Below are 24242 nucleotides of genomic sequence, written 5' to 3'. Positions count from 1 at the left end.
TGTCACCCTGCTCCCTCCACCATATATCTCCCAGAATCCTTGCTGCCTGCCATCCACGGTGTCTACTTGTCAGTATAACTTTGTAATCACCAACAAAATGGCTGCTCACTAGGTTCCTGAATCTCATCCTCTCTAATCCCTTAGCAAACACCCAGAAGGGGAGGAGAGGATTGATATCACACACGTCAGCAGACTCCGCCCATAATTACTGCAGTGCAGTAATGTGAGCTAATTGTACACTAGGTTTTTGTCAAATTTCAGCAGCTGCTCCCCCTAGTGTTTAAAAGTGGAAATGTCAAACCTTTTCAAATTATTTTTCATATTTTACTAAATAATAAACAAATGATAATATTTTTTAAAAAAATGTAAACATTAATTCTTTACATTTTTTCAATTGCTGTAAAAAAATTTTTTTGATGGCACCTTCCCTTTAAGGAGAAATCCGCACTTTGCACTCATTACGTTTAGCTGCTAGTGCTTACCATGATTGACAGATCTACCGAGGACATTCGTAATATGTACTCCTTATATTTCTAGTCCAGATTGGTGGCCCAATATATCGCTATAATAGAACAAAAAAATTCCTGCCTTTTGGAAGGGACTTATACCAGTTTTAGGTGGTACTAGATGGGAGGAGGGATGAGTAAGTTGCACAGAGCCTGGAATTTGCAGCTAGAAGCAATAAAACTTCGTCTTCACACACACACACATAGCAGCAGGCAGAAGAGAGGAGAGGGGGAATAGCCCGCAGCGTGTGTCTTGTAAAGCTAGGCAGACTCAAACATGGCATATTCACATTATCGTGACAACCAGAATAGTCGACATTCCCATAAAGTGAATCCATTTTATAAATTAATTCACTGAGGGTTATAATCAATACACATGTTGTCAAAATTGTTGGTACCCCTCGTTTAATGTCAGAAAAACCCACAATGGTCACAGAAATAACTTAAATCTGACAAAAGTAATAAGAAATAAAAGATCTATGAAAATGAACAAATGAAATTCAGACATTGCTTTTCAACCATGCTTCCACAGAATTTTCCAAAAAATAAAACTCATGAAATAGGCCTGGACAGAAATGATGTGACAAAAGGGATATGTTAAATCACGGTGTGTCCAGTAACTAGCATCACGGGTGTCTACAATCTTGGATTTCAATGAGTGGCCTGTATATAGGGCGACAGATACTCTCTGTCCAAAAAGAGTTATTTCATAAAAATAACAAAGTTTATTGAAAACATGATATTACATGAAAATCACAAAAAAATCATGATAAAAACAGCTTATCAATGACAAGGCACATAGAGAGCTTCTGTGTGAAGGACACAAAAACAGTGGCACTGAGAAAATGCAGGCTGGGCAAACAGAGGTCATAAATCTCCACCTCAATAAACTTCAATGCAATAGCAAAAAAATGCATAGTGCAAATAAGGTGCAAACATTATACCAAATAAATGTGGGAGAGTATACATCACTCTAAATAAACCCATTATCCAAATATCACTACCCTAGGGATAAAAGCGACACTCAAACTAAGTCCTGGTTACCCATGTCGCCTGTCAGTGTGTGTCCAAGGCAGCCGCGTGGGCTTCTTCAGGAGGCTGTACCCTGAACGTGCTTCGGGGCTACCTTAAAGCACGCTGACAGGCAACGTGGAAAAGCAGGACTTTGTTTGAGGATTGTTTTTTTGGGGATTGTTTTGTGCGGATTGAAGGTATGCAAGGTTTTTATGATCGTTGAATATGACTACCTGATGAAGTGTTCCTTCTAGAAGATGTCTCCATTCTTGCAAAGCTAATTTGATAGCCAACTATTCCCAATCTCCAACGGAATAGTTTCTCTGTGGGGGAAAAAAACTTAGGAAAAAAAAACCACAGGAGACCATTCTTCCGGTAGATGATTTTTGGGTGAGAACTGCTCCTGCACCTATGGAGGAAGCATCTACCTCAAGGAAAAATGGCTAATTAGAATTTGGACCATGGAGAATGGGTGCAGAAGTGAAGGCTTTGTTGAGAGAAAAAAAGGCCTCCTCTGCCTCAGAAGACCATTCCTTGGAGTTTACCCCTTTCCCGGTTAAAGTTGTGATGGGCACCACTCGGGCGGAAAAGTGAGGGATGAATTGCCGGTAGTAGTTGGCAAACCCAAGGACCCATTGTATGGCTTTTAGTCCAGACGGACGAGGCCACTTGAGAATGGCAGACAACTTCTCAGGGTCCATGTTTAATCCTGTAGAAGATGCAGTGTAACTGAGGAAAGGCAAAGAGGCCTGTTCAAAGAGGCATTTCTTGAGTTTGGCATAAAGACTGTTCTCTCTGAGTCTTCGTAGTACCAGACACACTTGCCTCCGATGCATGGCCAAGTCTGCAGAGAAAATCAGAATGTCGTCCAGGTAGACAAACCAGGATACACATAAAAACAGATTCTTTCAGAATTAGTTAGACCTACCCAGAGTTCTACAGACTCGGTTTGAAACCGCACAGGCTCGGTCAGTGGTTTGCCATCTACGGCGGTCACACGCAATGGATCAGGAAGACACTGGACTGGTAAGTGGTAGAGATCTACATCCGCCTGCTGGATGAAGTTCCCTGCAGCTCCAGAATCCAGCAAACAGAGTTCAGAGAATTCAATTGCTCCAAAATACATGGTGACTAAGACTTGCAAAGATGGAGAGGAATGTTCTCTACCTAGGGTAGCCTCTCCAACTGAACCTAGGCACTGGAGTTTTCCAACCTCTTTGGACAGGTACGAATAAGGTGTTCAAGACCAACGCAGTAGAGACAACTTCCCTCTTTGCGACGTGCATCCTGGCGGCGGCTGGCCAGACTTACACGATCAACCTCCATGGGCTCAGGGGAGGAAGATGAGGTAGCTGACTTAGGTGAAGTAGAGCCCAGGTGGTAGGGCCTCTTGTCTCATTTGATCTCCTTGCACGTTAATGAATACGCAGATCTATTCGAGTTGCAATAGAAATCAGGTCATCAAGGGTTTGTAGGCCTGCCTAGTCAGCTCTTTAATTCTTCCCGACAAACCCTCCCAGAAGGTAGCCAGCAACGACTCATTATTGTAGGATAATTCAGACAAAAGACTGCGGAATTGAACAACGTAGGCGAAGCAGAGCTGAAGCTGTCGATGTGACATGACCAGGTTCCTCGAAGGTCCTGCGAAATGCTTCTAAATAAGACTGGAGATCATTAACCAGTTGAACACCACACACTACTGGTTCATCCAACAAGGTTTTCTATTAGACTGTGAACAGTCATTGTCTTGGTAAATAACACCATGTAACACAATTTTTGTTCCTGGCTTCCAAGTGTAATATTTCAACTGCTTATGTTTAAAGACTATGGAAAAACGACTATATACAGCACAAACATTGATTTTATGACCACAGCCCAAAAAAATTTCGTATTTATTTTGAGAAAAAAAAGGAAATTATTATATTTTCGTTCATGCGGTATGATAAAAAAAACACTTGCATGGCAAATAGACAAAGGCAGTCAAAAATCTCTCAAAAAGGTTAAAAAATGATTAGGTGTTCTAAATTTGTGAGTGTTATGCAAATCGCTTTTTCGAAGAAGCCCTCAAATGTAGTCCCCCATCATGTTTTCATTATACTGTCCTTGGTAATAATGGTCAAAGTCCAATATAACTTGATGAAAGCACCCACCTTGCTCCTCTGAGTTCTCTTCTATAATTCTTTATGAGAGTCTGAACCAACTGCACATAGTTTTCAGCCTTGTAATTACCCAGGAAGCCATGAACCACTGCAACAAAACTGTTCCAAGCAGTTTTCACAGTAATGTTCAGCAGCTTGGCGAACTCGTCACATTCTATGATCTTCTTGATTTGCGGTCCGACGAAGATGCCAGCTTTGACCTTTGCCTCGGACAGCTTTGGAAAAAGACCTTGGAGGTACCTGAAAGCTGCTGACTACTTGTCAACAGCCGTGACATTGCTTGATGAGGCCTAACTTGATGTGCAGTGGTGGCATCAGCGCCTTCAGAGGTTCTATCAGTGTCTCCCACTTGACGTTGCTCTTCCCCACAGAGAACTCAGTCCGCTGTGGCCAGTCCTTTCTGTGATAGTGCGCCTTAGTGTCCCGGCTGTCCCAGAGGCAAAGGAAATTTTGTGAAACCACCTTGAAGGCCCATCAGGAATGATACCATTTTGAAGTCTCCGATGACCTTCCATCCATAGTCATCCTACTACAAGGCACTTAGCAACATCTTGACACTGGTGTAGTCCTCTTTGAGATACACAGAATGAGCCATAGGGAGAGAAGGGTAGTTGTTTCCGTTGTGAAGCAGCACGGCTTTGGAGCTCTGGGATGAACTGTCTATGAATAGGCGCCATTCACTCAGGTAACATGTAATACCTATAGCCTCAAAAAGACCGGCCACATTGTTGCAGAAGCACAACCCATCTTCTCAACAGAAGAAGTTGGAAATGTTTGACGCTTTCTGTGATCTGTGGCTTGCACGCTTTCATCCAACAAGTTCCACTGCTTGAGCCTGGATGTCAGAAGCTCAGCATTGGACTTGGTAAGATGAAGGTCTCTGATTAGATCGTTGATTTCTTTCTCGTTAGGAAAGCTGTCCGTCTTGCTGCTTTTTCCTGAAGATGGCTGATCCCTCTTCAGGGGAGTTGGAAAAGGCATCTCGGGGCAGTGTGGTACTGGGGGAATGGGGGAAGGAAGGTCTGGATAAATGAATTGAGGCGCATTCTTGCCTGTGCCACGTTTGGCAGGAGCCACCATTCAGAAGTAGCAGTTGCTTGAGTGGTTGGTCGGTTGCTGCCAAATTTGCGAGATAGCAAACGTCATGGCTCTTTTCTCCTCTGTACCAACCTGTAACATAGCAGATATAATTAATTATATAAATTTAAAAGCATGAAATTTTACACATTACTTAATACATATTTTACTATTGTGCATTGATATATGTGAAAATGTTGTCAATTGCAACTCCTTAAACTGTACTAGACCTAAATCATTGAAATTCTACAAAATAAAGCACTGCCATCTAAACAAGCAGCAATTGTTCACCTTACCTTCAAGAGTTTTCTTGCAATATTCGCATGTGAATCACTTGTCTTGATCACCAACAGGCATGCCAAAATATGCCTTGTAGGCCTCGCACATCTTACGACATGCTTTCATAGAATACTTTTTCTCTGTTGTCTTTATAAATTGTCCACACACGTAGCAAAATGCATCTGCTGGGCGCAAACAACCTATTGATGCCATCTAAAAAAAAATAATTACTGTTTAACTACTATTTGTTATTCTCTTACTCAGCAATATCATAAACCGAAATGTTGGTTCGAGTCACATGTGCTTTTATTCTTGTATGACTACTACTGAACAGTCTGAGAATGTTCTAGAAAGTTCTAAACGTTTCTAGAGACTTCTAGATAATTCTGGAAAATTGTAGAAACTTCTGCACAATTCTAGCAGTTCAAGAATATTCTAGAAGACTACTCAATATTGAATATGAATTGAGATTTTTACCGAAAACAGAAAATTTCAAAATTTGTTTGTCCTGATCACAGAAGCAAAGTTTTCTATTTTCTATTTGTTGAACACACAAAAAAGCACAGTAAAACCAAAAACACTCTGTTGCAAAAAAATCACTGTGAACAGCACGGACATTCCCTTTCTGAACCCTGCTGATACAAGTATTGTACAAATGATCAGGTTTTTAAATACATTAGATAGGGATTACATACATTAGTTAGGACTGCTCTGATATGGGTATACCTTGACGTTTGGTAGAGCGGCTTAATATACATTTTTTGCAAAAAACGTATCAACCAAATACCCTGTTTTTTCCATCTTTTTACTAGCACTTGCTGTTCACTGTGATTTTTTTGCAACAGAGTGTTTTTGGTTTCACTGTGCTTTTTTGTGTGTTCAAGTCTCTCGGTGGTGTGAACATGTCTCTATAGGTTTGTTCACTGTGCACACGGCTCATGCTTTTTTGTTCTATATATTTTCTATTTGTTTTAGACATAATGGATTAGGAAAATACACTTTCTATCCAGGGAGAAAAAAATTGTTACAGTTAGGGCCAGAAATATTTGGACAGTGACACAAGTTTTGTTATTTTATCTGTTTACAAAAACATGTTCAGAAATACAATTATATATATAATATGGGCTGAAAGTGCACACTCCCAGCTGCAATATGATAGTTTCCACATCCAAATCGGAGAAAGGGTTTAGGAATCATAGCTCTGTAATGCATAGCGTCCTCTTTTTCAAGGGACCAAAAGTAATTGGACAATGGACTCTAAGGGCTGCAATTAACTCTGAAGGCGTCTCCCTCGTTAACCTATAATCAATGAAGTAGTTAAAAGGTCAGGGGTGGATTCCAGGTGTGTGGTTTTGCATTTGGAAGCTGTTGCTGTGAGCAGACAACATGTGGTCAAGGGAACTCTCAATTGAGGTGAAGCAGAACATCCTGAGGCTGAAAAAAAAGAAAAAATCCATCAGAGAGATAGCAGACATGCTTGGAGTAGCAAAATCAACTGTTGGGTACATTCTGAGAAAAAAGGAATTGACTGGTGAGCTTGGGAACTCAAAAAGGCCTGGGCGTCCACGGATGACAACAGTGGTGGATGATCGCCGCATACTTAATTTGGTGAAGAAGAACCCGTTCACAACATCAACTGAAGTCCAGAACACTCTCAGTGAAGTAGGTGTATCTGTCTCTAAGTCAACAGTAAAGAGAAAACTCCATGACAGTAAATACAAAGGGTTCACATCTAGATGCAAACCATTCATTAATAACAAAAATAGACAGGCCAGAGTTAAATTTGCAGAAAAACACCTCAAGAAGCCAGCTCAGTTCTGGAAAAGTATTCTATGGACAGATGAGACAAAGATCAACCTGTACCAGAATGATGGGAAGAAAAAAGTTTGGAGAAGAAAGGGAACGGCACATGATCCAAGGCACACCACATCCTCTGTAAAACATGGTGGAGGCAACGTGATGGCATGGGCATGCATGGCTTTCAATGGCACTGGGTCACTTGTGTTTATTGATGACATAAGAGCAGACAAGAGTAGCCGGATGAATTCTGAAGTGTACCGGGATATACTTTCAGCCCAGATTCAGCCAAATGCTGCAAAGTTGATTGGACGGCGCTTCATAGTACAGATGGACAATGACCCCAAGCATACAGCCAAAGCTACCCAGGAGTTCATGAGTGCCAAAAAGTGGAACATTCTGCAATGGCCAAGTCAATCTCTAGATCTAAACCCAATTGAGCATGCATTTCACTTGCTCAAATCCAGACTTAAGACGGAAAGACCCACAAACAAGCAAGACCTGAAGGCTGCGGCTGTAAAGGCCTGGCAAAGCATTAAGAAGGAGGAAACCCAGCGTTTGGTGATGTCCATGGGTTCCAGACTTAAGGCAGTGATTGCCTCCAAAGGATTTGCAACAAAATATTGAAAATAAAAATATTTTGTTTGGGTTATGTTTATTTGTCCAATTACTTTTGACCTCCTAAAATGTGGAGTGTTTGTAAAGAAATGTGTACAATTCCTACATTTTCTATCAGATATTTTTGTTCAACCCTTCAAATTAAACGTTTACAATCTGCACTTGAATTCTGTTGTAGAGGTTTCATTTCAAATCCAATGTGGTGGCATGCAGAGCCCAACTCGCGAAAATTGTGTCACTGTCCAAATATTTCTGGCCCTAACTGTTATATAATTAAAGTTTTTTTTACATAGCTTGCTATTTTTATAGTAGTAGAAATGTTCAAAAATATAAAACTCAAGGATATTTTATTAAAAAATAATAATTGTTTATCTTAGCAGATGACTGTACCAGGAGATCAGAGGGACAGCTGACAACTTCAATTTTTAAATCTGATGATCTTGATATCGTACAAGATACAACTGAAGTAAATGCCATTACTCCAGATATATCATCATCCATTCACAGCAAAGATCTGTCATTTGATCCTATGAAACAGGTCCCATCTTCTGATTCATTACTTACTACTAAGGAAAATCAAAGTCACAAAATAGGCATTAAAAAACAAACTGCTCCTAAAGCAAAGAAGTCATTTTCATGTTCAGAATCTGGGAAATGTTTTAACCCGAAATCACATTTTGATAGACACCAAAGAACTCACACAGGGGAGAAGCCTTTTTCATGTTCAGAATGTGGGAAATGTTTTAGCCATAAATGGAATCTTGCTAGTCACCATAGAACTCACACAGGGGAGAAGCCTTTTTCATGTTCAGAATGTGGGAAATGTTTTAACCAGAAAGGACATTTTGTTGTTCACCAGAGAACTCACACAGGGGAGAAGCCTTTTTCCTGTTCAGAATGTGGGAAATGTTTTAACTGGAAATCCGATTTGGTTAGACACCAAACAATTCACACAGGGGAGAAGCCTTTTTCCTGTTCAGAATGTGGGAAATGTTTTCACCGGAAATCAGATTTGGTTATTCACCATAGAACCCACACGGGGAAGAAGCCGTTTTCATGTTCAGAATGTGGGAAATGTTTTAAAATAAAATCACATTTTGTTTTTCACTATAGAACTCACACAGGGGAGAAGCCTTTTTTCTGTTCAGAATGTGGGAAATGTTTTACCCTCAAAGAGAATTTTGTTAGACACCAAAAAACTCACACAGGGGAGAAGCCTTTTTTGTGTTCAGAATGTGGGAAATGTTTTAACCAGAAATCATATTTGGTTAGTCACCAGAGAACTCACACAGGGGAGAAGCCTTTTTTCTGTTCAGAATGTGGGAAATGTTTTAACCAGAAATCACATCTTGTTCGTCACCAAAAAACTCACGCAGGGGAGAAGCCTTTTTCATTTTCTTAATGTGGGAGATATTTTACTTGGAAATCAACGGTTAATAAACATCAGAGATGTCACATAGGGGAGAAGCCTTTTTTAATGTTCATAATGTTGGAATAGTTTTAACCAAGATTGAATCTTCTTAAAAGGGTTGTCTCTTGTCATTCCTCATGTTTGCTGATAAAAGGATAAAACTAAACTTTATTAATTCCAAATGTAAAACTATATCCATAATTTACCCCCTGAAGGTTAGTCAGTAGGTGACTAATAGAAAAAACATGTACCCCACAGTTCAGTATATAGGATGAGGTGATGTATACACACTCACTCTCCAAGCTTCTCATTTCTACGGGTTTCATCGTCCTCACCAAGGGCGACTCATCAGGAGACTATTTAATATTGACCTATATTAAAGCGAGACTTGACAAAAAAAACTAAAATCATGTATCATGTTATCCGAAACAGTCAGAAAACCAGCCACATATTGGCAGATCCCAGACCTCAAACTATATACTTCGTAAGTTTATACACCACTCCAGTGTCAGGAATAGATAGTATGTGAAAATACAGTATATACCGCTCAGGGAAAACTTACCTGCTCAAAAGATCAATAGCAGCTTCTAACTAATGGCCATGCTGCGGTCTGTCAAGGAATGAGTGCAATATCATTATAAAGACTAGGGATGTGTGCAATCATAATATCTGGAAGATCTGTGCCATTATTTAGTATGAATATGGATATTATCTCTGAAAGTTAAGTGTTCCCTGAGTGGTATATACTGTATTTTCACATACTATCTATTCCTGACACTGGATTGGCTTATAATCTTACAAAGTATATAGTTTGAGGTCGGGGGTCTGCCAATATGTGGCTGGTTTTCTGACTGTTTTGGATAACATGATACCCGATTGTAGGTTTCTTTTTGTCTAGTCCCGCTTGAATATAGGTCAATATTAAATAGTTTCCTGATGAATGAATGAATCCAATGAATATTCATTTCTCTTAAGTAGCGGCACACGTGACCGCCGGCAGCAGCAGGAAGCCGGTGGCTGATACTGTGCACTACTGAAGAGCAATGAATACTCACCGCTCTCTGTGCGCAAAGTCCCGGTGAGTTCTCCGGCAGCTGTGCTCTGCTTGTGACGTCCCTGCCATGTGCTGCTTACAAGCATAAAGCAGCTGCTGGCATCGGAGCAGGGAGGGAGCTCCGGGTAGGTAAGTGTAATGTTTTTTAATATTTTACGATGGGGCCATGCATACAATGATGGGGCCAATTATAAGGATTGGGCCATGCATACCAGGACTGGGATGGGGGCCAATCATACCAGTATAGGGATACGGCCCTGCATACCAGGATGAGATGGGGACCCTCCATATCAGGATGAGATGGGGGCCCTGCATACCAGGATAAGGACGGGGCCATGCATACTAATATAGGGATGAGGGAGATCATTCCTGCCAGGATAGGGATGAAGTCCATGCATACCAGGGTTAGGGATGAGGGGGCCATGTGTATCAGGATGGGGGTGAGGAGACTATGTGTATCAGGATGGGGATGAGGAGACCATATATACCAGGATAGGGGATACTAAGTGTAGAATTGACCACATTTTTTTGCTTCAATTTCTTTTCCTAATTTCCTCCTCTAAAACCTAGGTACATCTTAGAATCCAAAAAATATGGTGTATATATATATATCTTTTTTTTTTCTTAGTGAACTCAATCCTCATGTTTGGCCTCATTAAATTAAAAACACTCATACTCCGCTGGCATGCCGGCTCCACTTCTGCGGTGTCGAGACTCACTTATGTGACTCACTTATGTGAGGTTGTTACATCACACGAGCCCTGCACCCGATCAGAGGCAGCTTCACTGCTTCTTCCTTCGGACGTATTGAACATGACCAGGAAGCCAGGGTCGTGGCTGCTCTCTGACTGCCTCATGATGCTTGATTTGTCTGAAGGTGGTGACAGTGACGTCAGCGCTGATTGGGCACAGGGCTCACATGACGTAAAAACCTCAAAAGAGCCCCAAGGACACAAGCGCCAACATCACTGAAACGGTGCCAGCAAATATGAGGACCGAACATGAGGAATGAGAAGGGCTTATCCAACTAGTTGGCAACCTTTCTAAACATCAAAAATCCCACAGAGGGAAAAGCCATTATTATACCTAGAGGGTGAGAAATGAATTATAGGAAAATCGTATTTTGTTGACCTTCAAAAATAACTCAGACGGGAAGAACCTATATATATTATTGACAAATTGTACAAAAACATGATGCGCATGGCGTGCGTATAAGTTGAGAATATTATATGGGAGTTTTATAGGATAAACCAAATAACAACAGAAAATAAATGACCCAAAACAAACATTTATCAGTAAAAATAACTAATCGTTATTAGGTAAACTATAAAAGAACTGTGCCATTTTTCGATATCCGTGGCATCTTTATTTTTCATGATCTTGGGTTGGGTGAAGGCTGATTTTTTTAGGTGCCGAGCTGACATTTTAAATGATACCATTTTGGTGCAGACGCGATCTTTTGATCGCCCGTTATTGCATTTTAATGCAATGTTGTTATGGTGGCCAAAAAAACGTAATTTTGGCATTTTGACTTTTTCTTGTTACGCCGTTTAGCGATCAGGTTAATTATTTTTTATATTGATAGATCAAGCAATTCTGAACACGGCAATACCAAATATGTGCATGTTTGATTTTTCTTATTAATTTTGAATGAGGCAGAAAGGGGTGATTTGAACTTTTTTTTTCTTTTTAATATTAAAAACTTTTTTTTTTTTACTTTTGGCATTGAGAAAACATACAGCATTGTATCTTAATTAACCAGACGACTATTTTTAGCAAACGAAGAATAATAGAATGTTATGTGTATATTGGCTTGAAATTTAAGTGTTGATTTCTGGTTGGTCAAGAAAACAGACTTTTGTTTGTGTCAGCCTGTAATATTGACTTTTATTGAGGCTTAGCCTTGATCACTAGTGATATTTGCTGATATGCTAATTATGCATTGTATTATGGAACCAGTTTGTTGACTTCTAAAGCAGAGAGGATAAAACTATGCAAATAATTTAAATAATCAAGTAATGCTACTTGATCTCCTCTCTATTCTTATCCTTTATGTAAATACTGAATGAGGGACACTTGTTAAGTCTAAAGATAGGTTACATGCCTCTGTATAAAGAGACAGAGAGAAACAGCCAGAGAGATTCTGCCAAGACATCCATACATCTCAAAAGGATGAGAGACAGGACAGCAGTCATTTTACATCATGGCTCCATTACGAGGGACATGGGTCTATCATTCTATAGGAAACAACCTAGGGGTTTTCGGCCTCGGTTGCAGTAACACAGATCTGGTCCACTGACCCATCAATGAACCATGGATACATTTGGGGAAGCCAGGTTGTGATCCTCAGATCAACTGGCCTTGTATCTTGTATGGACTCTATGGACTCTTATCTTCCTATGCTTGTCATTACCTCCTCTGTGTGTGTGTGCCACAGGTGAGGTAACGACCCTATAAGATCTGTAGTCACAGCTGCTATTATCCCGGCGAGTCAGCGGAAGGGTGAGATTCTGTAATGTGTACCATCTTGGGAATTTTGCTTGGACTGTTCTGTTATCTGCTTATTTTGTGACTCAATAAAGCATTGCCATACTGTTTTACCCTCACCCTGTGTTGCCCGAGTAGCATTTTGCCCATGAAAAAGGACAGCGGGAATTCGGTGGGACGATTCCTGATCCATGCGTTTCCAGCTAGCGGGCGGCGCTCATAGCAATCTGGCAGTGACAACCATAGACTTCTGCTGGAGACCTCTGGTTGTCATGCCAACCCATCGGTGAGCCGCGATAATGTGACAGGGTCACTGATGGGCAGAATTTCCGGTGTGCTTGCTGACATGTCCCAGAAAAGATGTGGGCTCAGCGCTGGAGCCGGGGGTAGCCGAGACCCCAAAGAACATGATCAGGGTCAGTTTTTACCGACCCCTGTTTTGTGATTGCCGGTAATAACTTTTTATCGGTGACCGCAAAAATAAAGTGCGATGTTTCATTCTCTGTCCTCTGATGTGATCGCACATCAGAGGACAGAGAATAGGGTCCCCGATCCCCCCCCCTCATGCTTACCGGTGTCCCTGGGTCCTGCTGCTTCACCTCCTGGCCGCCGGCTTCTTACTCCTGTAAGAAAATGGCGGGCACATGCGCAGTGCGTCCGCCATGATCTGCTGGCCGGCAGAGGAAGATTCTTTCTCTTGTTTCATTTTGGTCACTGTGATAGGATCTATCACAGTGATCAAAATGAAAAAAGTAAATAACCCCCCCTTTATCACCCTCTTAGTTAGGAAAAAATGATAAAATAAAAAATATATATGTATTTCTATTTTGTAATTAGGGTTACAGTTGGGCTAAACTGAGTTGGGCTAAAGTTAAGGTTAGAGTTGGGGCTAAAGTTAGGGTTTGGGTTAGGTTTAGAGTTGGGGTTAAAGTTAGGGTTGGGGCTAAAGTTAGAGTTAGGGTTGGGGCTAAAGTTAGGGTTAGTGTTGGGATTAGGGTTGGCATTAGGGTTAGGGTTGGGATTAGGGTAAGGGTTGTATTGGGATTAGGGTTAGGTTTGGGGTTAGGGTTGAGATTAGGATTAGGGGGGTATGCTGGGCTTAGGGTTTTGATTAAGATTAGGGTTAGGGGTGTTTTGGGGTTAGGGTTGTGATTAGGGTTATGGTTAGGGTTGTGATTAGGATTATGGATCGGTTTGGGATTAGGGTTGGTGGTGTGTTGGGGTTAGGGTTGGAGTTAGAATTGGGGGGTTTCCACTGTTTAGGTACATCAGTGGGTCTCCAAACGCGACAGCCAATTTTTCGCTCAAAAAGTCAAATGGTGCTCCCTCCCTTCTGAGCTCTGCCGTGCGCCCAAACAGTGGTTTACCCCCACATATGGGGCATCAGCACACTCAGGACTAATTGGACAACAACTATTGGGGTCCAGTTTCTCCTGATACCCTTGCAAAAATAAAAAAAAATTTGGGGGCTAAAAAAATCATTTTTGTGGGAAAAAGGGATATTTTATTTTCACTGCTCTGCGTCAAACTTCTGTGAAGCACTTGGGTGTTCAAAATGCTCACCACATATCTAGATAAGTTCCTTGGGGGGGTCTGGTTTCCATAATGGGGTCATTTGTGGGAGGTTTCTACTGTTTAAGTACATCAGGGGCTCTGAAAATGCAACATGACACCAGCATTTTAAAATGTCACTACTTCCCTTCTGAGCCCCGATGTGTGCCCAAACAGTGATCCCCCCACACATGGGGGTATCAGCGTATTCAGGAAAAATTGGACAACAACTTTTGGGGTCCAATTTCTCCTGTTACATTTTGAAAATTAAAAAATTGGAGGCTAAAAAATCATTTTTGTGGAAAAAAATATTTTTTATTTTCACGACTCTGTATTATAAACTTCTGTGAAGCACTTGGGCATTCAAAGTGCTCACCACACATCTAGATAAGTTCCTTGAGGGGTCTAGTTTCCAAAATGATGTGACTTGTGTGGGGTTTCCACTGTTTAGGCACATCAGGGGCTCTCCAAACGCGACATGGCATCCGATCTCAATTCCAGCCAATTTTGCATTGAAAAAGTCAAACGGAACTCCTTCTCTTCCAAGCTCTGCCGTGCGCCGAAACAGCGGTTTACTACCACATATGTGGTATCAGCGTACTCAGGAGAAATTTCACAACAACTTTCATGGTCTAATTTCTCCCGTTACCCTTGTGAAACTAAGAATTTGTCGGCGAAAAGATCATTTTTGTGTAAAAAATACGATTTTTTATTTTCACGGCTCTGTTATAAACTTCTGTGAAGCACTTAGGGGTTCAAAGTGCTCACCACACATCTAGATAAGTTCTTTGGGGGATCTAGTTTCCAAAATAGGGTCACTTGTGGGGTGTCTCCACTGTTTAGGCACATCAGGGGCTCTCCAAATGCGACATGGTGTCCGATCTCAATTCCAGCCAATTCTGCATTGAAAAATTCAAACGGTGCTCCTTCTCTTCCAAGCCCTGCCGTGCGCCCAAACAGTGGTTTACCCCCACATATGGGGTATCAGCATATTCAGGAGAAATTGCACAACAAATTTTGTGGTTCATTTTCTCTTTTTACACTTGTGAAAATAAAAAAAAATTGGTTCTGAAATAAAATGTTTGCAAAAAGTTAAATGTTAATTTTTTCCTTCCACATTGTTTCAGTTCCTGTGAAGCACGTAAAGGGTTAATAAACTTCTTGAATGTGGTTTTGAGCACCTTGAGAGGTGCAGTTTTTAGAATGGTGTCAAGTTTGGGCATTTTCTGTCATGTACAACCCTCAAAGTGACTTTAAATGTGAGATAGTCCCTAAAAACAATGCTTTTGTAAATTTTGTTGTAAAAATGAGAAATCGCTGGTCAACTTTTAACCCTTGTAACTTCCTAACAAAAAAAAATTTGTTTCCAAAATTGTCTGATGTAAAGTAGACATGTGGGAAATGTTATTTATTAACTAGTTTGTGAGACATATCTCTCTGATTTATGGGCATAAAAAAAGTTTGAAAATTGCAAAATGTTTAAAATTGTCGCTATATTTCCATTTTTTCATAAATAATTGCAAGTAATATTGAAGAAATGTTACCACTAACATGAAGTACAATATGTCACGAAAAAACAATCTCAGAATCAGCGGGATCCATTGAAGCGTTCCAGAGTTGGGGGCTGCCATTTTACTTTGCAGGTCTGTAATGGCTGCTGAACAACACTTTCCATCCTCAAATACGGCAGTCCCTGTGCATAGGAGACAGCGGTCAGATGCTGACTCTATCTCTAACATTGCAGCCGCATCAGCTGTGAACTTGGCACGCTTCTGTGGGCTACCCAATTAACAGCTGTAGGTGTGGCCAGGCGTCATTTTATTAGAGACCAGCGCTATCCGCTGAACTCTATTTACACTATCGCAAGCCCTGTTATGCCGGATGCTGCACTGTTCACTTCTGGCATAACAGGTCTCGAATGGTCACATTGTGCATAACGGAGGAGCTTCAGGAGATCAGTACAGGATATGAGCTGCTGTAGACCAGAGGTACTGTTAGAGACAAGACAACCTGCTGTATACCAGGGGTGCTTCAGCGATGACAGGAGTGGGGTGGTGGCATCATCCATTGGTAACAGGGCTGCAGAGGTGAAGGGCCAGGAATACTGCTTTTTGTACAGAGGCAAAAATATGAGACATGGTTGGTATGTGTCAGGGGGGAAATAGCATACGGAGGTTGTGCATGGCATATACAGGGGGAGCTGGTATATGGAGGTTGTGCATGGCATATACAGTTGGGAGCTGGCATATGGAGGTTGTGCATGGCATATACAGGGGGAGCTGGCATATGGAGGTTGTGCATGGCATATACAAGGGGAGCTAGCATATGGAGGTTGTGTGTGGCATATACAGGGGGAGCTGACATGGAGGTTGTGCATGGCATATACAGGGGGAGCTGACATGGAGGTTGTGCGTGGCATATACAGGGGGAGCTGGTATACGGAGGCTGTGCGTGGCATATACAGGGGAGCTGGCATAAGGAGGTTGTGCGTGCCATATACAGGGGGAGCTGGCATATGGAGGTTGTGCGTAGCATATACAGGGGGAGCTGACATACGAAGGTTGTGCGTGGCATATACAGGGGGAGCTGGTATACGGAGGTTGTGCGTGGCATATACAGGGGAAGCTGGCATATGGAGATTGTGCGTGGCATATACAGGGGGGAGCTGACATGGAGGTTGTGCGCGGCATATACAGGGGGAGCTGACATACGGAGGTTGTGCGTGGCATATACAGGGGGAGCTGGTATACGGAGGTTGTGCATGGTACATACAGGGGGAGCTGACATATGGAGGTTGTGCGTGGCATGTACAGGGGGAGCTGACATATGGAGGTTGTGTGTGGCATATACAGGGGGAGCTGACATGGAGGTTGTGCGTGGCATATACAGGGGGAGCTAGCATATGGAGGTTGTGCGTGGCATATACAGGGGGAGCTGGTATACGGAGGTTGTGCGTGGCATATACAGGGGGAGCTGACATATGGAGGTTGTGCGTGCCATATACAGGGGGAACTGACATATGGAGGTTGTGCGTGGCATATACAGGGTGAGCTGGTATACGGAGGTTGTGCGTGGCATATACAGGGGAAGCTGGCATATGGAGATTGTGTGTGGCATATACAGGGGGAGCTGACATATGGAGGTTGTGTGTGGCATATACAGAAGGAGCTGGTATACGGAAGTTGTGCGTGACATATACGGGGGGAGCTGGTATACGGAGGTTGTGCATGGCACATACAGGGAGAGAAGAGAACAGAATTTTTCCAATGCATCTCTCATCATTTTCCAATTGGTGTTATACTGCGAGATGAATCGGACCTGTTGGGTATCTTCTTTCTTAACATTTGGTTTCAGTAACTCTAATATGGGGGTGTCTCTTACCCTCCTGAAGGCTTTGCGGATCATTCTTCTACTATATGCTGTAGTACAGTTGGTGTCCACGCTGTACAGTGATGAGGCAGTGACCCAAGAAAGTTCAAAAGTAAGCGTAGGTTTTAATGTCCAAAAAAAGTTACAAACAAAAGAAATGGTATCCTCCAGACCGCAACCGGGAAGCAAAACAGTCCATAAATGCGTTCGGCTGCTGGGGCCGACCGCATCACAGTATCATGCTGCGGGGTCCCAGGAGTTTGCCCCCACTGGGCTCTGTGTTCCCTCACACAGGGCTTTTGCTGAGCTGTCTGCTCTATACCATGCCATGTTTTTTTTTCCTCTACTCGACTCTCTGGCCATGGGCCACTTGTAAGATCCAGGCTGGAGGAAACGGACTGACCCCACTACCTTCCTGAAGTACGTTTCAAAAATAAAAGCCCTTACCGGGTTTTCCTTAACAATTCCTTGGCCAAATAACTTGACCAGGCTCATGCTTACTTTTAAGTCCAATAACGAAGAAAAGAAGAGGCAGCTCTCACCGATCCTTCCGAGACAGGTATCTTTATTTACTTACAATAAAATCTTCACGTCCGGGGGTGCAGATATACAGAGTGTGGCAAGCCTGACCTGTCGGTGAGTGCTGCCTCTTCTTTTTTTCGTTATTGGACTTGATGGCATGTTGTACTTGGCTGAAACACCCGTGATCCGGCGGCCACACTCCCATCGCAGGTGAGCAGGCTTAATTACCTTCTTAAGCAGTGGTGCGGTCAGCTGTGCCCTCTCATAGATTGACACTTCATGCTTACTTTTATTCTTCCTAGTGACTCACAGGCGTCCTGCTGTGACCACAATGTATTCCAGAGGATCTAATACTCTCCTGAGTGCATCCCGAGGGACACATAGCGAACCTCGCAAATCACACCAGTCGCTGCCTCGCATACCCCCCCTCTTCAAACTTGTGGGGTTGAACATTTGTTACCATACAGGGGGGCCTGGATAGGGCTTCAGTATTTCCCTGTAATTTTCCTGCCCGATATTCCACTGAGAAACTGAAGTTTTGCAGGGACCGGAACCATCTGGTGACCCGAGCATTCCTCTCTTTTGTGCTTCTCATCCGGACGAGGGATGAATGGTCTGTTACCAAACGAAACTGACGCCCGATCAAAAAATAGCATAGGGACTCCAAGGCCCAATTAAACGCCAAGCACTCATCCACTACGCTATAATTTTTCTCTGCCGGGGTCAGTTTCCTGCTCAGAAAGGTGACCGGATGCTCATCTCCATTCACCTCTTGCGACAGCACTGCTCCTAGGCCTACCTCTGAGGCATCGGTTTGCACAATAAAAGTTTCTTTGAAGTTTGGGCTGATGATCACTGGCTGTCCACACAATGCCGACTTCAGGGATTCGAATGCTTCCTCCACTTGAGGATTCCCCCAGACCATAACTGACTTCTTACCTTTTAACAGGTCAGTTAGGGGTGCTGATTTCCCCTCAAAATTGGGTATAAACCAGCATTAGTACCCAATGTTGCCAAGAAAAGCCCTCATCTGTTTGGTACTCAACGACTTGGGCAAGTTTTGGATGGCCTCGATCTTTTTTGCTTGGGGTGTGATAACCCCGCAGTCAATCACATAACCTATGTACCGGGCTTCCATGAGTCCTATCGCGCATTTCTTTGGGTTTGCTGTTAACCCTGCGACTCAGAGACTCCAGCACTGCTTGTACCTGGGATAGATGGGTCTCCCAGTTGGCACTAAAGATGACTATGTCATCCAAATACGCTGATGAGGCAGTAACTCTATGTCCATCAGGCTCTGGAATGTGGCCGGAGCCCCATGTAACCCAAAAGGCAAGACAACAGTGATATAGACCCTCTGGCATTATAAATGCGGTCTTCTCTTTCGCTGATTCTGTTAGCGGGACCTGCCAGTAATCTTTGGTGAGATAGAGCGTGGTGAAGTACTGGGCCTTTCCCAGTCTCTCAATTAGCTCATCCATTTGAGGCATTGGATAGAGGTCAAATTTTGACACCTCATTTAACTTTCTGAAGTCATTACAGAAGCGTAATGGCCCGTCTGGTTTAGGTATTAGCACCATGGGGCTAGCCTACTCACTTCGGGACTCCTCTATGGCTCCCAATTGAAGCATTTGCTTCACTTCAGCTGCTATGGCTTGCCTCTGGGCTTCTGGTACCTGGTATGGTTTCATCTATACCCTTACCTGGGGCTCAGTGACAATGTCATGTTGGATCATCGAGGTTCGCCCGGTAGCTCTGAGAATATGTACGTATTCCGCTGCACAAAAGCTTGAGCCTCTCGTTGCTGTTTTGAGAGGGCGTCATTTACTTTTTCCTCACACCTGGCTGCATCCCTGCCTGGACCCAGAGGGTTCCCCGTTGGTATGCTCAGAATCACCTCTGTGACTAAGCACTCCCGGTCCTTCCAGGCTTTTAGCAAGTTAACATGATACAGTTGCTCGGGTTTCCTTTTCCCAGGTTGGTGCACCCTGTAATTCACTTCGCCCACCTTCCCTCGTATCTCAAGTGGCCCCTGCCACTCTCTGGAGTGGGCACTAGTACCAACACCCGGTCTCCTTCTTTAAAGGTCCTGACTGTGGCCCTTTTATTACACGTGTGGTTCTGAGCAGCCTGGGCATCCAACAGATGCTCCTTTACTATGTGCCGCATGGCCGCAATCCGATCCTCTATACTTGCCATGTACTCGATGACACTCTTATGTAGAGTGGGTTCCCGTTCACACGTCTCCTTGGCTACATCCAGCAGTCCCCTCTGGTGCCTGCCATACAATAGTTCAAATGGGGAGAACCTCGTGGATGCCTGGTAACCTGTCCCAATTCCTCCCATCCTTGGCAACCACCTTTTTGAGCATGGCTTTGAAGGTCTGATTAAACCTCTCCACCAACCTGTCGGTTTGTGGGTGGTACACCGATGTACGCAGCTGTTTAATCCAGGGCAGCTTACATGGCTCCCTGGTCACCTTAGACATAAAAGGATTTTCCTGATCTGTAAGGATCTCCTTGTGTAGCCCAATGCAACAAAACATGGCAAATAGTTCACAAGCTATTAGTTTAGCCGAGGTGTAGCAGAGAGGTATTGCCTCTGGGTACCGGGTGGCGGAGTCTACTACTACTAATATGTGTTGGTGGCCCTGGGTGGATTTTACTATTAGCCCTCTATTAGTACCTCTATTATAGGCAAATGGACTCTGGTAGTTCGCGGTGCTTGAGGTTAGTTGGCAATCCGGACATATATTGCAGCACCTTTGGACCTCAGTGTAGACACTAGGCCAAAAAACTGCTGTAGTATGCGCTCATGCTTCTTTTTGGCCCCCAAATGTGCTCCCAGCATGTGAGCGTGAGCCATGTCGAGCACCGCCTGACAATCGGATTGGGGCACTACCAGTTGTTCTACCTCAACCTGGATTTTATCAATCCTGTACAGTACCTCCTGGTTGATCATCATCCGGGAAAACACTGTCTCCGCACCTGGTTGCTGAGCCTCCCCATTCACCTCGGTTACTCTTTCCCATGCCCAGGTCAGAGTGGGATCCTGGAGCTGGGTGGTCCCGAACTTACCAGGGGACACATCCAGCTCTGGGATCGGTGGGGTCTCCTCAACTTCATCTATTATTTGTCTGCTGCTGTTGCCGATACTGCTGCTCCTGGTACTGCTCACATTGCTGCTCCTGTTGCTGCCACTGACACTGTAGCTCCTGCTGGTGCTGCATGTGTTGCTGCTCCTGCTGCCCCTGCTGAGCGAGGACCAACTGTTTCAACAGCAAATCTATCTTGTCCGCAGGCTTCAGCTGTAGCGTTGCTGGCCTAATTATCGACATGCATCACACTTTGGGGTATGCCTCAGTTCACACTGCTCTGCATTCTCCAACCATATGTAGTGAAGCGGTGTCCACGCTATACAGTGATGAGGCAGTGACCCAAGAAAGTTCAAAGTAAACGTAGGTTTTAATGTCCAATAAAACTTACATACAAAAGAAGTAGTATACTCCGGATCGCAGCCGGGAAGCAAAACAGTCCATAAATGCGTCCAGTTGCCGGGGCTGACTGCACTATCGTATTATGTTGCGGGGTGCCAGGAGTTTGCCCCACTGGGCTCTGTGTTCCCTCACACAGACAGAGCTTTTGCACAACAAGCATGCCAACTCCAAACTGACACACCCAAACACCTTCCTGCAGGGTTTTATTTCCTCAACTTGACTCTGTGGCCATGGGCCACTTGTAAGATCCGGAATGCAGGAAACGGACCGGCCCCACTAACTTCCTGCAGTAAGTTTCAAAAATAAAAGCCCATACTGGGTTTTCCTTCACAATTCCTTGGCCAAATAACTTAATCGGTTCATGCTTTTATTCTTTCTTGTGACTCACAGGTGTCCTGCTGTGACCACAAGGCACTCCAGCGATCTAATATGCTTCTGAGCGCATCCTGGGGGACACATAGCGACCCTCGCAAATCACACCAGTTGCTGCTTCTCAATTCCCCCTCTCTAAATCTGTTTGATAATTATCTGGATTGCTCGAGGAAAGCCCTTTTGTCTGAACCGTTCTTCTGGATTATGAGGAACTCACCTGTGTGAATGGTATTAATCAGGGGTCTTGGATGTGAAGATTTTGCACATAATAGTGAATTAACCGCAGTTTACTTTCTAAATACCTTTGTTTGCAAGTTGTTATCGACATCTTTATAGATGGACATATCAAGGAAATCCATATTGAATTGATTATAGCTACTGATTGATATTCAGGGGATTTTCGATTAGATCCTGTACGAATGTTAGGAGTTCCTTCCCCTGCCAAATGAGAAATATGTCATCAATAAAGTGTAACCACAGGTGGACTTTCTCAATATTCTTTACCTGATTGAATGAAAAGATGTCCCTTTCCCACAGCCCCAGGAACAGATTAGCATAGGAGAGCGTGAAGGCCACCCCCATGGCTGTCCCCTGGAGCTACAGGAAGAAGGACCCCTTAAATGTGAAGAAGTTGTGTGTTCGTACATACTCCAAAGAATCCATAAGGAAACCAATGAATTCCCTGTCTTGGGTACCCATATAGAGAAAGTATCGTATACCCTGAAGACCATCCTAATGTTTGATACATGTGTACAGAACTTCAACATCTAAGGATACCAGCCACATGTATTGTTCCATGTTGATGTTATCTGTTTGCTATCTATTACAAATGGAAGGCCCAGAATGATCTGCAGGCGCAGCACGTGTTCCAGGGTGGAAAGCAAGGGATTATAGACGGTGATGTCTTTGTTTCAAAAAAGTCTGGTGATCGCAATCATCTTCCATTTAAGAATTATGGAGGACACTGTGCTCTTAGGAACCTTGAGTACTGCAGAAATTCTTTTGTAACCTTGGCCAGATCTGTGCCTTGCCACAATTCTGTCTCTGAGCTCCTTGGCTGTGTGCATAGGGGGGCGGCGCCTGGCAAATCCAGATTCTTATTGAGAATGTGTGCACCTCCCTAAGGTGTCCCTGGCCAACAGCCTAAAGGCCTATGATACTTAAGGCATCCTCACCCATTGGAGGATGCCTGAGCAAACTATTTCCATCAGATAGCATTTGCTACTGAGCTGCCAGGTCATGTCTGTTTCCTGTCTCTGAGGGCTGCAATACTCAGGCCTCTATCTGTGATCTGTTTGTGTCCTCCGTGTGCACCACCCAGTGGGGCGTTGTACACTGGTCTGAATCTGTGTTCCATTTCTTCTTTCTACCAGATCAACAGCCACTCTCCACATACCCCCCTATGTGGGCCTTTATTGTGCAATTGTATACTGGGCAGTCACCCCCTCCAGGAGTGGGTATGTGGAGAGTGGCTGTTGATCTGGTATTTTGCACCTGTGTTGCTAACATCTTGCTTTATGGGCTGGCTGCACCCTGCAGTGCATTTGTTCTAAGATCTGGGCAGGTAAGTGTTGCTGCCTTTTTTTTCTGCTGTTGAAAATTGAATTTTTGTAGACCTTGAGTCTCTAGTGGTTTTGCTATTTAGTCTTGGCCCCGCCTCCAGCGGCTCCGTCCTTAGCTCCTCCCTCTCCTCTGCCTTCTCCTTCTTTACTCTTAGCTCTGCCTTCCTCTTCTCTGCTCTTAGCTCTGTCTTCTCCTACTCAGCTCTTTCCTGCATTTCTGTTCTTGGTTCCGCCTCCTGCTCTTACTCCGCCTCCTGTGGTTCTGCTTTGCATCCGCTCTTGCTCTACCTCTGTTCTGCAACTTACCGTACAGGTCTCTACCTGTTTCTTTATATTCACCAGTCCGAACAGGTCCCTACCTGTTCCCATATACCCTCCAGTCTGAACAGGTTCTTACCTGTCTCCATACACCCACCTGTATATCAGTTCCTACCAGAGTATCAGCCCTGTCCGCCTGTCTGCCAGAGTGCCAGCCATGCCCGCCTGTCTACCAGAGTGCCAGCCGTGCCCATCTGCCTGCCTGTATCTCCATCAAGCCAGTCTGCCCATCAGGGCCTCTGCCATACCCATCCGTCAGCCTATGTCACAGCCGTGCCTGCCTGCCTGTGTCCTGTTCCCCGGAGGGATCAGCATCCACTGTCAGACTCCACCCTGGAGTGGTGCCTGGTAGCTACCTGCCGTACAAGTCTGACCTCACCATCAGAGGCTCCAGCGAACACCTAGGAAGCTACTTAATTACACTCATTCCAGGGAAGTCTGGTCTGTGGTCCAGTGGGGCTACACCCCCGCATGCCCGTGCCTACCAGTCTGGGCACGAGCGTTACACTGTTATTCCTGTTCCTCAGTCACAATTTTACCAGGGCCCCAGTCTCTTCTCTATAAAGAAAACCCCTCAAGGGGGTATTATACCATCATAAACATAAAGCACTTAAACCAGTGGGTCAAGTACAGGTTGTTCAGAATGGAAA

At 43.8% G+C, this 24242-nt stretch overlaps 2 protein-coding genes across 2 annotated transcripts in view; one reads left to right on the top strand and one right to left on the bottom strand.

Moving 5' to 3' along the window:
• Positions 1–8922, top strand: part of LOC138667353 (oocyte zinc finger protein XlCOF22-like) — a 44324-nt gene extending 35402 nt beyond the window's left edge. Inside the window, exon 6 of the mRNA XM_069755583.1 lies at positions 7831–8922. Coding sequence (XP_069611684.1) covers positions 7831–8852 — 1022 coding nt within the window. The 3' untranslated portion in view covers positions 8853–8922. The remainder of the gene's footprint in view (positions 1–7830) is intronic.
• Positions 1–24242, bottom strand: part of LOC138662926 (oocyte zinc finger protein XlCOF8.4-like) — an 866299-nt gene that overhangs the window by 228805 nt on the left and 613252 nt on the right. The gene's annotated exons all lie outside the window — the stretch shown is intronic.

Source organism: Ranitomeya imitator, chromosome 2, assembly GCF_032444005.1.
Source record: "Ranitomeya imitator isolate aRanImi1 chromosome 2, aRanImi1.pri, whole genome shotgun sequence".
Taxonomy (NCBI): Eukaryota; Metazoa; Chordata; class Amphibia; order Anura; family Dendrobatidae; genus Ranitomeya; species Ranitomeya imitator.
This window is presented reverse-complemented; position numbering and strand designations above follow the sequence as displayed.